Source organism: Bos indicus, chromosome 3 (genome assembly GCF_029378745.1).
Source record: "Bos indicus isolate NIAB-ARS_2022 breed Sahiwal x Tharparkar chromosome 3, NIAB-ARS_B.indTharparkar_mat_pri_1.0, whole genome shotgun sequence".
Classification (NCBI taxonomy): Eukaryota; Metazoa; Chordata; class Mammalia; order Artiodactyla; family Bovidae; genus Bos; species Bos indicus.
Window position 1 is genome coordinate 31,982,737 of NC_091762.1, and position 17,904 is coordinate 32,000,640.

General features: G+C 37.2%; 1 protein-coding gene across 2 annotated transcripts in view; it reads right to left on the reverse strand.

The window, feature by feature from the left end:
• Positions 1 to 1,336: 1,336 nt before the first annotated feature.
• The window catches only part of RAP1A (RAP1A, member of RAS oncogene family), an 83,452-nt gene continuing 66,884 nt past the window's right edge, over positions 1,337 to 17,904 (reverse strand). For both annotated transcript variants that reach the window (XM_019956833.2, XM_070785920.1), the window contains exons 4-8: positions 15,951 to 16,007; positions 13,152 to 13,292; positions 11,108 to 11,251; positions 5,061 to 5,176; positions 1,337 to 2,026 (exon numbers count right to left, since the gene is read on the reverse strand). In XM_019956833.2, the coding sequence (XP_019812392.1) occupies positions 5,090 to 5,176; positions 11,108 to 11,251; positions 13,152 to 13,292; positions 15,951 to 16,007 (429 nt within the window). In that variant the 3' untranslated portion in view covers positions 1,337 to 2,026; positions 5,061 to 5,089. The remainder of the gene's footprint in view (positions 2,027 to 5,060; positions 5,177 to 11,107; positions 11,252 to 13,151; positions 13,293 to 15,950; positions 16,008 to 17,904) is intronic.

The window sequence follows — 17,904 nt, forward strand, 5'->3', positions numbered from 1 at the left end:
TTCCTACTTAATCTGGCAAATAACTATACAATCTGTGTAACAGGTAATATCTAGAAATGTTTGCTCGCTTATGAGATGTTTGTCTATGATTTTAAGTCCAAAGGAATGTTTGAGAGGTGTGTTTTAAAGAAGAACGACTTTAGAGGACCTTAAAATATGCCACACTGACCTGGACAGACCGGCCCTAATGCTTCGCTTATTTTTCAAATTTATTGCATTTAGGAGATTTTGGCCCCTCAGTCCCAGACATATGTATAACTGGATCAGCAGAAGGTAAGTATTAGGTAACTAAGTTTATTAGAAACTTAAAAGAATACAATTTCCAAAAAAATTTTTTACAATATTTTAACATTTTCTCAGGTTGGTCAGAACTTACATTTGAAATTTGATCTTGAAATGTCAATTTAGTAACTGATGGGGCTGACCACACTCCTGGAAAGTCTCAGCAAGGCGTGAACACTACTTCACACCCAGTTGCAATGAGACAGCGTCTAGATCCCTGAGCAATGATTTAGACTTTCTAGGACTGGTCTCCTTGATATTCAGTAACAAGGCACAGGGTTTCCCAAGCTTCTTTCCTTCTCCAGTACTTAAGTGGCTAATGAGCTGTTTGGCTCTACTTCATGGCATACATAAGTCATATCACTCTAGGTCCATGATCTACTTAAGCCCCAACTTCTGCAAAAAATGGAAAAAAACTGGGAAGGAAAAGAAAAGCACCACTATATAGCCAGCTAAAAATTTTAACTTAGCAACCTTTTCCATATGACCACCACTATACTGCTTCTTACACAGCTGAAGAAAAAGCAACTGACACATCCTTTATATGCTTTTTCACTTTCACCCACTTTTCTTAGATACTTCAATCTACAATACTATGAAGCAAATCTGAAAAATTTTACATAACATTTCATGGTGGACTTATACTCAACAAATTAACAATGGCAAAAGGATTTCCTTGATGAAATTACAAGCTGGGGAAGACTGGAAGTAGTAAAAGTTAAACCCTGATACAGTGTTAAACTTATCTTTTTACATATAAAAATAATACACAGTGGGATATTTTATTCAATAAGATACAATCTTTAAGATCAAGAGAGAATATACAAAATTATTGTATGTAGTATGATGTATTTCACTGTATAATAGGAATAAATATTATAGAACAGAAAGTGCGAGGTCTGCTCATAGAGAAATCACCACTTACTTAGGGGTTTAAAGCCAAGTGCTCTGCAGGTACCAGTCAGAAAGGAGCTACTGCTGCATTTACAACAATGTGGTCATTATAAAATAAAGCCCTTAAATCTATAAACAATAACAAAACACACAAACCAAATGAAAATGTACTAAAATTTAATCATCCATAAAAGCTGTAATTTAATCTGACAGTAAAACACAAGAAGCGATATTAGAGTGGGTTTAGTCTATTATAGATTTCAGCTTTGAAAGCCATAGAAATCAGTATCCCAGTTTTTTCCCTATAAAAGACCCATTTTTCCAAAGCATTATGCACAAACAATTTTAATTAGAATATAATGACAGAATGATATTTCATAATTTTTTAAATATAAAATGAAGTCAATGACTCAAAAAAGTTATCTGCTGCAATGAGTTTGAGGGGAAATTTTTTCATAATCTATACCATTACAGATAAAGTATAATGGTTCAACTTTTAGTGCTTGACAGGGAGGAAACATGATAAAAAGGTCAATATGAAATCATTTGATTATAGTAGCAATATCTAACATTTGAAATGCATCCATGCTCTTTTGTATAATCATATTAGAGTCAAGTATATTTATTTTCACATCTGTTATAACTGCTATTGCAAAGGAGAAATACTATTGTCTTATTTTCCAAGAGATATACACAGAGCAATTCTTTTCTCCAGGGAACTTGTGCAAACCAATATAAGATCTAAATTCTTCACATAATATATAAAACAGGAGAAGCCTCTTCAGATTTATTTTTGAAGTATGGAATGCTGGCACTTTCCAATTAGGCAACAGTTCTTCATTCCTGTAATCTAGAACATCGAATAGATACAGATATATATATACATATATATATATATTTATATGTATGTTTAATCTCAATGTCAGAACATGATAGTAAATAGATATCTAGTATTATAGAAAGAAATGTTTTTAGCTGATCATTAGATAACTAAATATATTAAACAGATATAGTAACAAGGTTATTTTAAACTCTCTTTAAAATGTTTTTAAAAACAGTTTTATTGTATTTCGTGTTTCACAATGTATCCAGCAGTCCTGTCTGTACAGAGGAAAACAGTGATGATTTCCACCCCATTATCACCTTATTTTTAAAAGTTCCTTTTCTACTAAGAAAACAACTCATGGCTGCATCAACTTTCCATGGAAAATTCTTTAATTCAACCATTTTATGGTTATTATATTAGAGCTGTAAGTATTACTAAGTGTTAGCCGTTCAGTCATGTCCATCTCTTTGAGACCCCATGGACAGTAGCCCGTCAGGTTCCTCTGTTCATGGAATTCTCAAGGCAAGAATACTAGAGTGGGTATGGAGTGTTTAGCCATTCCCTTCTCCAGGGGATCTTCCCAACCCAAGGATTGAACCTGGGTATCCTGCATTGCAGGCAGATTCTTTACCATCTGAAGTACCAGGGAACTCCATATTAGGGTTACCTCTTCCAATTTAGGCTAGGTCAAAAAGAGATAATACAGAAATAGCTGATGCCTGTTTTCAAGGGCAGAAAATTCAAAGTAAGGATTACTATTCAGCAGAAAAAAATTAGGTTAAAGGAGTAATTTCCTGAAGATGAATTTCTTTCCTCCATTTTCAAAAGTAGGACATATTAGAAAAAGACTAACATGTTTCAATATGATTTTGCCTAATGGCTAAGGCTAGATAAGTTGCCCTTAAGGTTCACATACTCTTTCTAAAAACACTTAAGAGTTGCTGTTTAAATTTATTCTGTATCTCAGTACCTTTTAAATGGGATCAACATGGCACTTCAAGCCTATAGCTCTGCAAAGTATTCTGATTACTAAGTGACCTACTATTTGGTATTATCAAATAGGCACAGAGGTCCTGGGTAACATTAAATATATTGAAGGCTGAATTACCTATCAGAGTCTAAGAATTTATGCAACCAGGATGAAAGTCTTATTTCTAGATTTAAGTCAAGATTTCTTTCCTCTAAGGTAAACTCACAGTAATACACTGTAGTGTGTGTATGAATGAATATTCACAATAGGCCAGAAGATGGCACCTCTTCCTTTAAACATAAGCTAAAAGGACATTTTCAGAGAACTGGAAATTCAGTGAGAGTCAGCTCAGATAATGATAAAAATGAGGCAGTCATATAAAAGAGTTAAATACATTTCAGAACAGGAACTGGAATTTGGAGTTCTCTTTTCTTTTTATCTTTGTACCCTTCCCTAAAGAAATGCAAATAGCAGCAATTTTATCAATAATCCTCTTCAGAGAGCTGATGATTCATAGCTACTGACTCAAGATTTCACTAAAAGCCTAAAGCAACCATGCGGCCAGAAGCTGTTTTTCCAAAGTCTGACTACCAGAGGCAACCTAGGAACTTTTCTGCTTTCCCTCTACTTTATTTCAAAAGGGGGCATAATTACTCAGTTGTTTCCCCTAAGAGAAATTTGTTCATATCTCTAAGGAAGCACATATTAGTTAATTTGGTACTCTGGAAGAGGTAATCTACTAAATGGACCCAAGGGACTTACAAGAGTTAGCACAACCAACTCTCAAGTGGGGAGCAACTGACTTTCCTCTAAGTGGACCAAGTTTAGTAACAGTCCCATAATTAGCATCAAATTACATCATAAACCCACTTCATGAAAATATTCTTTCATGGTATGGACATGAGTTTGAGTAAACTCCAGGAGTTGGTGATTGACAGGGAGGCCTGGCATGCTGCAGTCCATGGGGTTGCAAAGAGTCAGATACGACTGAGTGACTGAACTGAACTGAATGTTTAGAGTTGAAGAACATAAGCAGAAACTGTTCAGGGGATTTAAGTATATAATTAAAGACAAACAAACAAATGGCCCCACACAGCCTGGTTTCTCACTTGATAGGCAGCTTCAATGCTGTCACTAATTTCTCTCCAATGGGTTCACTTAATGAAAACTTAAGTGCTACTTAAAATCAACTACTACTCAGAGACCTACAGAAGAAACATTTGAAAGAAGTCAACCCATACCTGAGAGGAAATAACTACTAAAACTATACTGACATACCATCACACCCAGCAGAACTGCTCAAGTTCCAAGAACTGGCAATACTAAATTTTGAAAGGATGTGGAATTCGTAAACTGCTAGTATGTGTGTAAACTGGTACAACTACTTTGAAAGACTTAACAGTTTCCACTAAAGCTAACCACATATACAGTGTACTGTCTGGTCATTCAATTCCTACATACAGAAATGCATATGCATATACGTATATGTGCATAAAGACTTGTACAAGAAAGTGCACAGGAATCATACTTGTTCCTGAGAAGAACTCAAATGTCCATCAATAGCAGAATACATAAATATACTGCTAGTGTAGTCATACAACAGAAATAAACTACTGCTATATGCAACAAGGATTAGTCTTAGAAACACTTTTGAGTGAAACAAGCCAGACATAAAATAGCACATTATATGCTTTTGTTTCTGCTTCATTCAAAGAGGGGCAAAACTCACTTTTTCCCAGATGAACCACTGTTCCACTTCAATTCAGTATGAATTTGGGTGTGACCTTGGAAGGCTTTCCATCTATTCAACCACTATTTTTTGAATACCCATTCTATACTAGGTACTGGGGATGCTTTGGAGCAAAACAGATATGATTCCTGCCCTCCCTCAGAGAGCCTAGACCCTCACTGAGAAAAAGACAAATTTTCCAACAGATAAACATATCTACAAGTTATATAACACATTTACATTTACAAATTACAGAAGCCTGGAAATACCCCAATAGGTGAAGTGGGAAGTGGTTAACGGTGGGGAAAGCCCAACCTAAGAGGCTGAGAAAGGTGTTTGTTCTGCTTTTAGCACCTTACCTGGCTCAGAGCTGCTGCTTACTGTGGGTCTAAAGCAGCAGACACGATTTCTTTTTAGGCTTCTTCTTTTCCACTGGTGTTTTTCTATTTATCTGTCTGACCAGGTCATAAAATATCTAAATAAAAGCAAGAAAAAAGTAGTACTTATTCAAACAATATTTGAGACCTTTTTCCATAAAACAATCTCGATTCTGTTAAATATTTTTCTGCTCTTGGGTCTGTATTTCGTCGCTTATCAGCAGGTCTCAGACACTCCAGCTGATTTTCAGTCAGGGTAAGGCAGGACTTATCTATTTACAATGAAAGAAATACATTTGTTCTTAGATACTCAATAACAAGTTAATAAAAAGAATTAGTAGTGAAGAAATAAGAGAAATCACATTCTTCACGGAATCTTCTATGCTTCAAAAACCTAATTATACTTGTTTTATTTTTTAAAAATTTCAAACTTATAGAAAAGGTGCAAGATTAGCACCAAGAACTTAAGTATTTTCTTCACCCATGTTCACCAATTAGTAACATTCTGCCAAGTGTATATTTTTCCAAAGAGGAAATGCAGATGTCCAACAGGCACATAAAAAGATGCACAACATTGCTAATCACAGGGAAATGCAAACTAAAATGGCAACAAGACACCACCTCACATCTCTCAGAATGGCAAGCATCAAAAGGAATACAAATAACAAATGTTGGTGAGGATGTAAAGAAAAGGGAACGCTCACATATTGTTGGTGGGAATATAAATTGGTGCAGCCACTCTGGAAAACAGTACAGAGGTTTCATAAAAAACTAAAAACAGAATTATCATATGACCCAGCAATTCCACTCCTGGGCACATATCCAATGAAAAACACTGATTTGAAAAGGTACATGCCCACCCATGTTCATAGCAGCATTATTTACAAGTGCAAGATATGGAAGTGTCTACCAACAGATGAATGGATAAAGAAGATGTAGTGTACATACACAATGGAATACTACTCATCATGGGCTTAGTTGCTCAGTCGTGTCTGACTGACTCTTTGTGACCCCATAGACTGCAGCCTGCCAGGCTCCTCTGTCCATGGGGATTCTCCAGGCAACAATACTGGAGTGGGTTGCCATGCCCTTCTCCAGGGGATCTTCCCAACCCAGGGATCAAACCCAGGTCGCCCACACTGTAGGCAGATTCTTTTACCTTCTGAGCCACCAGGGAAGCCCACTAATCATAATAAAGAATAATTAAATTTTGCCATTTACAACAATATGTATTGGACTTAAGAGGGCATTAGGCTAAATGAAGTAAGTCAGACAGAGAAGACACATATTGTGTAATATCACTTACATGAGGAATTTAAAAAATACAGCTAGTGAATAGAACAAAAAAAAACACAGACTCAGATGCAGAGAACAAACTAGTTGTTACCCATGAATAAAGAAGCCGGGAGAGGCCATATAAGGGTAGGGGGTTAAGAGACACAAACTATCAGGTATAAAATAAGCTATAAGGATTTATTATATAATACAGAGAATATAGCCAATATTTTGTAACTATAATGGAGTATAACCTTTAAAAATTATGAATCACTACACCATACACCTATAAAACATAATATTGTACAGCGAGCATGCTCAGTTGCTGTCATGTCTGACTCTCTGTGATTCCATGGACCAGCTCACAAGGCTTCTCTCTCCATGGGATTTTCTAGGCAAGAATACTGGATTGGGTTGCCATTTCCTATTCCAGGGATCTTCCTGATGCAGAGATTGAACCCACATTCTTGTGTCCCCTGCAGTGGCAGGTGGATTCTTTAGTACTCCTCCATCTGGGAAGCCCAATATTGTACAGCAACTAGGTGAAAATTGAAGTGTTAGTTGTTCAGTCGTGTCCAACTCTTTGCAACCTCATGGACTGTAGTCCACCAGGCTCCTCTGTCCATGGAATTCTCGAGGCAAGAATACTGGAGTGGACTGCCATTCCCTTCATGTCTCCTACACTGCAGGCAGATATTTTACTGTCTGAACCACCAAAGAAGCCCATACAGCAACTACACTATAAATTAAAAAAATAATTAATGGTCCCAAGATCACAAGCCTAAATTATTTGTTAAGGGGGTACCACTACCACACAATTTATTCAAAGCTATAAAAGTGCTTCATTTATATTCTTTTCCTTCTGGTCCATCCTACTCAGTTCCATTTTCTTCAAACCATTTAATTCTATTATCTTATTTCTAAGAAAGCTGAAAACATAAGAGTTTATTAACAAAATGGTAGTTTCTGTTTCACACAACTCCAAAACCCTCCAAGAACTTAATATGCATAGTGAAAGTCACTCAGTCGTGTCCCATTCTTTGAGACCCCATGGACTATACAGCCCATGGAATTCTCCAGGTCAGAATACTGGAGTGGGTAGCCTTTCCTTTCTTCAGGGGATCTTCCCAACCCAGGGATAGAAGCCAGGTCTCCTGCATCACAGGCAGATTCTTTATCAGCTGAGCCACAAGGGAAGCCCATACTTATTATTATGCTTAATATGCATCAGATCGGATCAGATCAGATCAGTCGCTCAGTCGTGTCCGACTCTTTGCGACCCCGTGAATCGCAGCACACCAGGCCTCCCTGTCCATCACCAACTCCCAGAGTTCACTCAGACTCACGTCCATTGAGTCCATGATGCTATCCAGCCATCTCATCCTCTGTCGTCCCCTTCTCCTCCTGCCCCCAATCCCTCCCAGCATCAGAGTCTTTTCCAATGAGTCAACTCTTCACATGAGGTGGCCAAAGTACTGGAGTTTCAGCTTTAGCATCATTCCTTCCAAAGAAATCCCAGGACTGATCTCCTTCAGAATGGACTGGCTGGATCTCCTTGCAGTCCAAGGGACTCTCAAGAGTCTTCTCCAACACCACAGTTCAAAAGCATCAATTCTTCAGCGCTCAGCTTTCTTCACAGTCCAACTCTCATATCCATACACGACCACAGGAAAAACCATTGCCTTGAGTCGACGAACCTTTGTAGGCAAAGTAATGTCTCTGCTTTTGAATATGCTATCTAGGTTGGTCATAACTTTCCTTCCAAGGAGTAAGCGTCTTTTAATTTCATGGCTGCAGTCACCATCTGTAGTCATTTTGGAGCCCAGAAAAATAAAGTCTGACACTGTTTCCACTGTTTCCCATCTAGCCACAAACAAAATCTCATTAGTTCCTCAGCTTTAATACATGAGCTATAAAGTGAAAAATAACAAAAGGATAAACTAAAATAGTAAATTGATCAAAACAGCACATTTCTTCATGCTAGCCAGTCTGGGTTTCTGGTACTAAACAAAATGATAACTGGTTTTGTTGTATTATCCTCAAGGATTTCTTTGGCAAATGGTGCCTACCTCACAGTAGCAGCTGGTTCAGTGATGAGGGCAAGTTCAAACTATGGTTATTTGGTTAGATATGCTGAAAGTCCTCAGCCTAGATTCTTCCTCATCTTTCTGAACTATAGAAAAATCTAAAGGGAACACAGAATAATTTCTTAATCCCTCTGTCATTCCTCAATTGGGATGTCTTGATTCCAATGGTTATTCTAGCATCAGCAAAGAACAATTAAGTCCTGATTAAGACTGATGTGATTCTGATACAGCTATATACTACTTTCAGAACACAACTTGTTCACAAAATGATGTGAAACAAGTTTTAAAAAATTATATATTCTACGATATAGACAGTAGAGAATTAAAGAGGGCAATTTAGTTAAGCAGAATGTCCCCAAACTTGAGACTAAGAGCTGAATTGTGTTAAAGTAGGATCCCTCTATCTTCAGGGACTCAGAGATCACATATGTATTTCCAAAATATTAGCTGTCTGAGAAACTATTAACTACCCATGAAACTCTATAGTTGGATTATCAGGCTATCAAGACAGAAATATTAAAAGAAACAAGTTATTATACTGTCAAGAATTTTTAGCATGACGTTTGTATGTTTTCCAAAAGAATAAAGAGCCTTAAACACCTAATGTATTTCATTTTGTTGTATCATTTTTCTATTTTTGTTTTAAAACATTTATGTCAACAGTCGACTTCAATGAGGCTACTGGTTTCCAATGCAGGCCTCCGAGGGAGGGAGGCCATCCCAGAGGGAGGCTTAGCAGCACGTAAGTTCCCACAAACAGGTAATGCTTGAAAGGTAAGAAATGCCTCCTGTCCCCTCTGGTCCCTGGACCCTGGCCCAGCTCAGCTCTAGCTGGGCCCTATGAAATCTGTGGGTGGGTACCAGTGAGGATAACCACAAGGATGCAGGAACTAGATCCAATCATGCTGCAGATGGTGACCTGGCACTACTATTTCCTTAGCCAAGCTCATCTATCAATCTTGTATTATCTCAAAGTTATCTCCTTGAGATAATTCTCAAGGAGTAAGACTAAACCAAAAATTAAAATTATGATTAGCCATGTTTTACAAGATAACATCTATGAAATCATAATTCTACAACAGGGAAAGCTGAAACAGGAAACATTTCACACTTCCTTTCATTACTTGGCAGTGAATTAGAAGTAAGTGTTGTTGAAGATCACAGCAGAACTTTTCCCCCATTGGTATGTTAACTTCTTTAGGGCATGACCAGTGTCTGTCCAGATGAGTGTTACTGGTGCCTAACACAGAGCCAGGCACACAGGGACATGATGAATACTCAGTGAATAAATAAAATCTGTGAATTTCTTATTTTTATGTATTTATTTAAGCTGGTTTTACCTAAGAAGCAAGCTTTGACATTCTTTATTTTTGTAAAACAGAGGATGTGTATCAAGCTTAAATTTTTTTCACACCACATGTTTAAAATAATTTGGTCATTGTCTATAACCATAAAAGAAAAAGAGACCAAAAGGACCAAAGGCCGGAGAGGAATGGCAAGCAAAAACACACAGAAGACTCTGACAACCCAACCCAGTCTTAACTTTCATCTATGTGGTGTGCTGAATTCTTAGTGACTGCCTGTGATCCTATAAATGGCAAAAGAAAGTGAAAGTGAAGTGGCTCAGTCATGGCCAACTCTTCGTGACCCCCATGGACTGCAGCCTACCAGGCTCCTCCGTCCATGGGATTTTCCAGGCAAGAGTATTGGAGTGGGTTGCCATTTCCTTCTCCAGGGGATCTTCCCGACCCAGGGATCAAACCCGGGTCTCCCGCCTTGTAGGCAGACGCTTTTACCATCTGAGCCACCAGGGAAGTCCTAAAGATAAATGGCAAGCACACTGGCAAATGAGAACGTTTGCTCTACTAGGAAAGGAAAGAAGTCTATTTCATTTTTTTGTTTGTTTTAAAGCCTGATGTTAAAATTAACAAAAGCAAGGGAACCTCTTAATATTTCGCTTGGATGTGGTGGTGGCAGTTGGGAACTGCACTCATCTTTCAGGGATCCAGTAAACCATTGGCCCTTTACACTCAGGCAGACAAGCTCACTTGTTAAGCATTCCTGTCCCCAGCTGTGTTCTCAGGATAGCAGAATGCTTAAGTCATGGACAGAAAAAGCCTTGTACACCTGCTCTAACAGGCCTAAAAGACAGAGTGAATTATAGCTCTGTATCCATCCACTCACACAGATTCTTCGAGTCATACACCAAAGGGAAGCACGACTCAAATTACATGACGTCTTTCTGTACAACATAAGTTCATTATAGTAACTACCTTGATTTCTGTATTTTTCTACTGAATTTTACAACCTGTTTACACACATCTGCATAGCTAACTGCTGTAAGACAAGGGTGATATGCCAATTTTCACACACCACTTTCTGGTGTGTCATTTAGAGGCTTAGCAGGATTTAAAATACACTTTCTTTAACTTAAACTTCCCCTTTGCCGACAAGGTAAGTATATATGTTCTCATTATAGCCATCAAAGTGATTTTATACAGAGAAGGAATATAGTTTCTAGGAATTACTTAGTGTTTTCCATAAACTGATGAAGATTGCTTAAAAGAACACTGCTTTTTCTTTTTAAAAAGTTGTTTTTGACTGTTAGCTTGAAAGAAGGGAAACTCAAAAGGCACTTATTTGTGCTGCCTCACAGCTGTTGGTTACCTCATTAACGTTGATCTTTGACTTTGCAGAAGATTCTAAAAAGGCACAGTTACACCACTGTCTTGCTAAATTCTGACCCTGTTCTTTGCCAACTACTCGCTCGTCTTCCAGGTCACACTTATTGCCAACCAAAATCATTGGAACCTGTGGAAAGGAAAAGACATATAATAAGCAACCAACATACTTGTTACTCAGCTTCTGATAAGCAAGCAACTACCCTCCACCAACTAAAATGTGTTAGGATTATTAGTTTCACCAAAGAAAAGTGAAAGTGAAAGTCACTCAGTCATGTCAGACTCTTTGTGACCCCATGATGTAGCCTGCCAGGCTCCTCTGTCCATGGAATTTTCCAGGCCAGAATACTGGAGTGGGAGCCATTCCCTTCTCTAGGGGATCTTCCCAACCTAGGGATTGAACCCAGGTCTTCCACAATGCAGGCAGATTCTTTACCATCTGAGCCAGGGAAGCCCATAAGCTTCACCAAGTGCTTTAAAAAAGGTGTATGTATGTGTGTTGGGAGAAGATGCAAGGGGAAGAGACAGAAAAAAATGGACAAGATTCTACCACATTGATCTGCTAAAATCATTTTAAGAATATAATCCCAAAATTATTATGTGGACTCATGCTAATGGCTGAATTCCAAGTAGAAAAATATGAAGGAAAAGGAAACGCCTGCAATACAGAGAAGAACATACTCAATGGTCTGGGTGTGTGTTAAGTGCCTCAACTCACAGGACCAACAAACGTCAAAAACACAGCACAACCAACACAGTAATAAGTTTTACTTCTAGATCTGAAAACTAGCTTAGGTGAGACATGAAGAAACAGTAAGACTAAAAATAAAGCCACTGAGCAGCTATGTCTTCATCTATGATTTGATCTCTAGTTTATTACATGGGATAAAGAGATTAACATTATCAGAGTTCAGTGATTTGCATGTAATTGCCTATGAAAAAAGAACTCTCTTAGATGAATTAGTCATGAAGAAAGAGAACTATTCATTAGGTTATGGCTGGTCATGAGTCATATGGTGCAAACCCCTCCTGCCTACAATATCACCCAAAGTCATGGTGCTGAGCAGGTGCCTGTGTTCCCATCAATAATGAGTGAGAACACACAGAAACAGAAAGGAAGGTCCAGATGAAATTTTATACCCTAACTTACACAACTTTTGAAAAGGAACTTTGTAATTCAAAACAGAGACAAATGTGTAAAATATAGATTTCATCTTTGCAAAAAGGCACGTTATACATCAAATAAATTTTCTAAAACAGTATATTTTACCACAATAAAAAATTAACATTAAAAAAATCTAAAACAAAAATAATTGTAAAAACTGAGTTAATTAAAATATTTAACATAATTCAAAGGAAATAACTAAGTAAAAACTGTACCGAGAGAATTTTAGAAATGGGAACAAAGCCTTATGGTTCTTGATAATGTTCTCTGAACACTGTTTTTGACATTAATTAACTGCCACCTTTCCAAGCAAAATCTGAGTCCCCCTTCTGCTACCAAGTATTCTTTGACTCTTCTTTTTTCACTACACTTGTGACCCATGTAGCACATGGTGGGTCATAAGTGCAGCGGAAAAAGAGGAACTTTACATACGTGTCCTTCATTTCATGTCCTTTCATTTCATTTCTAACCATCTCATCGGCATATCTGTTGTTGTTTAGTTGCTAAGTCGTGTCTGACTCTTGCAACTCCATGGACTGTTGCCTGCCAGGCTTCTCTGTCCATGCAATTTTCTAGGCAAGCGGAGTGGTTTGCCATTTCCTTCTCTAGGGGCTCTTCCTGACCCAGGGACTGAACCCGTGTCTCCTGCTTGGCAAGTGGATTCTATACCACTGAGCCACCTGGGACACCCTCTCAGTATATTATCTGCACGTAAATTTAGAAAGCTTAAAATTGTTTTTGGTTACCAGGCCTCTTTTAGGCACAAGGTAGATACCCTCCAAGTCCCTATTGATACAGAAAATGGATACTTTATATTTGGCCACAGAGAGATGGCAATACACCATATATAGAGAGAAATACTTACATCTTCTGTGTCCTTAACTCGTAAAATCTGTTCCCTCAGGTCTTGTAAGTCATTAAATGTGGACTGAGCGGTAATAGAATATACTAGTGCAAACCCTTGGCCATTCTTCATATACAAATCCCTCATTGCTGTAAATTGCTCCTATAATAAAAACATGCAATAAATTATAAATATGACTCCTTAAATGTACTGAATTGAAACAATAAAATGGAAACAATTTAAATCAGAATAACAACAAGTTAGCTACTGAATTCTTTATTACATGTTATAGTGACAGGAAACTCAAGACATGATACACAGCTTCTGGAAAATCTGAGGTGAATGTTCCTGTCTCCTATTTACCTGACTAAAAACAATAAACTGTAGAATTACAAGGGAAATATTAACCACTTTTTTTTTTTGGCTGGGCTACTGTAGCATGCAGGTCTTAGTTCCCTGACCAGGGATTAAACCCATGCTACCTGCAGGGGGAGGGTGCAGTCTTAGCCACTGGACCACCAGGGAAGTCCTCACTTTAATTTGTTTTTGTGTGATTTAGAAAAACTGCATATAATTCTTTTATATATCCAGATTTTAATTAAATTATTTTGGTGCTACAAAAGATGATATCCAAGGTAGTGTTTTCAGAAAAGTTCACGGAGTAAACCCTGATGCCCTCCAACATTAACAGGTTGGGGAGATGAAGCCAAATCAGGAAAGGACTTGGAAACAATGAATGATACAAGGAGAAAACCAAGCAAGTATTGTTTCCTGGAAGTCAAATGAATAAAATTTTCACAGAGAAGGATAATGATCTACTGAATCAAAGGTTGCTGAAAAAGTCAAGGGAACTGAGGATATATGTGAGGGATGTATTCTGAATGACAGATCATGTGCTTGAAGCTATGTAAAGAGGGGCTTGAGGATATGAGGGATAATCAAAGATATTAGAATAAACAGACTGCAGATGCCAGAGAAGTTGAAGGGTTTCAAAGGAAGTGAGCTGGAGAAACAAGATGGTGAGTGAAGAGTAAGACACTTGAAAATGAAATTCAGGACGGTATTACATTATTGGTTATCATACAGTCTAGGGTAAAAACCATGGGAATGAATGAATGAAGCAGAGTAGAGGTCAAGAAACTGACAAGCCAAGCTACTAAACCATCTCTATTACCCATACAGATTCTATTTGGATACCAAAATCACCAACACTTTGGACTAAAGCAGTGTTGGAGAAAGTGAGCAATCCTAAAGGAGAAAGAACTGATTTAGAATAAGACTAATGAGCATCAACTACTTTCCAACTTTTATGCAAGGCACTGGGGATAGACAAATATACAAAAAATTATAACACAGCATGCTGACTGCTAGGATGGGAAAAATACAAGATATTTGAGAAAATAAGGGAGGATCTCTGCAGTGGAGGAAAACTTCCTTAATTTGGACAAGAGGAAGAAGAATGTCCTCACAGTTGTAGAAGCTGTGAAAGGAAGAAGTAGAAAGTTTTTTTTTAAGTTTTTTAACTGTTGGGGTCTTTGGAAACAATGGGGAATTACTGCTGATTCAGAAGCTAGGAAAATTGGGGGTTGGGGAAAGTGGCAAGAGGGAGAGACCTCAATTCAGCTGATACAAGGCTCCTGTTGGAATAAAGATCCATTTTCCCACAAAAGGACAGGAAAATATGGTATAATTTGTACTCTAATTGCTCCAGTATTTTCATGTTTTTTGATCTGAAACTTTCTCACCATTTATAAAATTATAATGGGGTATATTTGTGAATTTTAAAACAACTTAAAACATTTAAGAATGCCATTCATTTTAGAGCATTGCCTAACAGGAAAAGTCTATACATATGGAGAAAAAAAAAAGAAAATCATTTAATGTGTGCATTTTTTGTGGCAGAATAAAACATCATTAATTAACAAAAAAACTTAAAAAGGTAATGACAAGTGAAGATAATAAAATAAAAGCAAATACATAGAGTTCATTAACTATATTATAGGTATTTTGTGCCAAATGATTTATAGTCACCATCTCATTTGATCAGTGTTGTTGTTTAGTTGCTAAGTCACGTCCAACTGTCCTGCAACCCCACGGACTGCAGCCTACCAGGCTCCTCTGTCCATAGGATTTCCCAGCCAAGAATACTGGAGTGGGTTGCTGTTCAGTTCTTCGGGGGATCTTCCCGACCCAGGAACTAAACCTGAGTCTCCTGCACTGGCAGGTGCATTCTTCACCACTGAGTCACCAGGGAAGCCCCATTTGATCATTACAAGCACCCTATAATGTACTATCATCATTATACTCCTTTAAAGATATGAAAAATGAGGCTCGAAATAATCCTAAAGATTTTTGTCAGAAAACACTGCTACATCACTAGTCCTGTGAGATGTTAAAATGCTAATAAAAAGCAAAAACAATTTTTAAAATAAATGAATTACCATGGTATCAAGAGACAGTCTTATTTAAGCCCAGCGAAATATCTATCTTAACTAAAATTCTGGATTTAAAATACCTTAAATACCTTTTTTTTTTAAAGAGCAGTAATAGCATAACGCTCACCTCAATACAGGAAAAAAGAAACTCAACACACAGATTCTGTAGGTGAACTCAACAATTTAATAGTGATATGTGGGCATTAAGTACATCAAAGAGTTTAATGCACGTAAGAAAATGTAAGAAGTTTTACATTTAGAGACTTAAGTTCTTAATCAGAACAATTGTTTCTACTCAGAGGAATCAATCAGGTGACAAAAACCTGTTTACAAATTAAAATCTAACAAGAAAAAAGGAGAGAGAGAGAGAAAGAAACATCCTTACTGTTCCCGCTGTGTCCAGGATTTCGAGCATACACTGTTGGCAGTCTACTTCAACTTGCTGTTGGGGTCGGGGTTGGGGGTGGAGGAGAATAAAAAAGTAACACCAAAATGTCAGTCTGTTTTCCTCCCACCTCTTCACTCAAAGTTCCTATTAACAACTGGAAGCCTTTCTCTACCAGTTTGCTGTATTGGTGGAGACCTAACTTGGTAGTATAATAAAGAATAGGAGGTCTCAAACACATTCTACCAGGACTGTTAATGCTGAGTTTAGATATTTTTCTGACCACCTTGAAATATGAGCATTGATTTCTGTTATTATTAGAAGGCAGTGGTCATATTCTGCAATTTAAGAAAAACAGCAATTAACAGGTATAGTTCTAAAAGGGAAAAAAAACAGCATAAAGTATGTATATTTATATTATCTTCAAAACAAGGCACAAAAGTACCAAGTAGCTCAAAATATAGCCAAGATTTGGGGGTAAAGAAAACTGACCACTTACCACATTCAAGTCGTCAAAGTTTTACTAAAATGTGCCCCCAATTTAATACAGAGTAAAATTTAAATTGAAGAGATAAAGGGAACACAATAACACTGAACTCATACAGTTTTCAAGACTTTAACAAAAAGGTACTTCTTTGGAAAAGCTGTGTGCATAAGGTGAAATTTTATGTACTAAATTCTATTTTCCCAGGGTTTTACAGAAAAAGAGAAGGCTGGCCCAAAGAAAGTACCAACTATTAATGGTTTGGAAAATTTTTAATAAATATGGGATTAAGAAAAGTGCTTCAGCACTCAAGGTACAGATCTCTGTTTATAGTTGAAGCTTTAACCAGCAACTTATTTGGGGGAGATTTCAGTAATGCAACACTGTCTTCTAAAAATAAACTTGTTAACCTAAGGACTATTTTAAACTGCTTCTGTGTCAAATAAAGGATTGATGAAGAGGACCATGGGCAGTTCTACAAACTCACACTCCACCACTTATAGGACTAATGTGATAATAATCTGCACAATCTGTGAGGGGGCATGTTCAATGAATAATGGATTAGGTCTGTGGTTTCTCAAAATATCACAATTTTGTTTCCAATTTGCAGATAATGAAACTGCTCTGCTGGTAGGCTTAATGAACTTAATTCAGCAAGAGTTACAGTACTATTTAAGGTAAATTCTAGAACATCTGACAACACAACCCTTTCTTATTTGTTGAAAGGCAGGTTTAATCTTTTGGATGGGGGCGCCTACCAGGCTTTCTTACAGCACTGTCTTTTCTACCCCATAACATACTTGGGAAATAAAATCATGAAAGTTCGCCACAATTCTAGCTAGTCTTATAATTAAATACAACAGTACTTTTTGTCAAGACCAACTATTGAAATTTATTTTCCTTTTAAATAAGTGTTATTTTTCAGAAAGTAGTTTTTGGTTCACAGCAAAACTGAGCAGAATATATCCCTTCCTGCTCCTTGCTAGCCTCCTCCATAGCAGCACCCGACTTGTATCAGACTGGTACAAGTGGGAGGGTCAATGAACCTATATCTGTATCAACACATTACCATGCAAAGTCCATGGTTAGCAGTTTTACTCTTGGTGTTGTGCTTTCTATAGGCTGGGATAAAAATGTACAGTGCCAGGTATCCACCCCTTACAGAATTATACAGAATCCAAATATAGAATTTTTTAAGTCTAAAGATGAAATATTTCTGAAGTTATTTAACTACATAAAAATAACTTTCAGTCACAGTATAACTTCAAGCATAAAGTGATCCTAATTTTAGTCCATAAAAAGAATTAAAAATATACCTAAAAAATATACTTATTTATATGCAATTTTTCTACATTCAGAAAATTCCCATCGTTAAATGCATACATTAAAGAACGATTAACAATCAGTAAGAACACAGAGCTCTCTATAGTTAAGCAATAGTCTGTCTTGGTGAAACTTTTTAAAATAGAT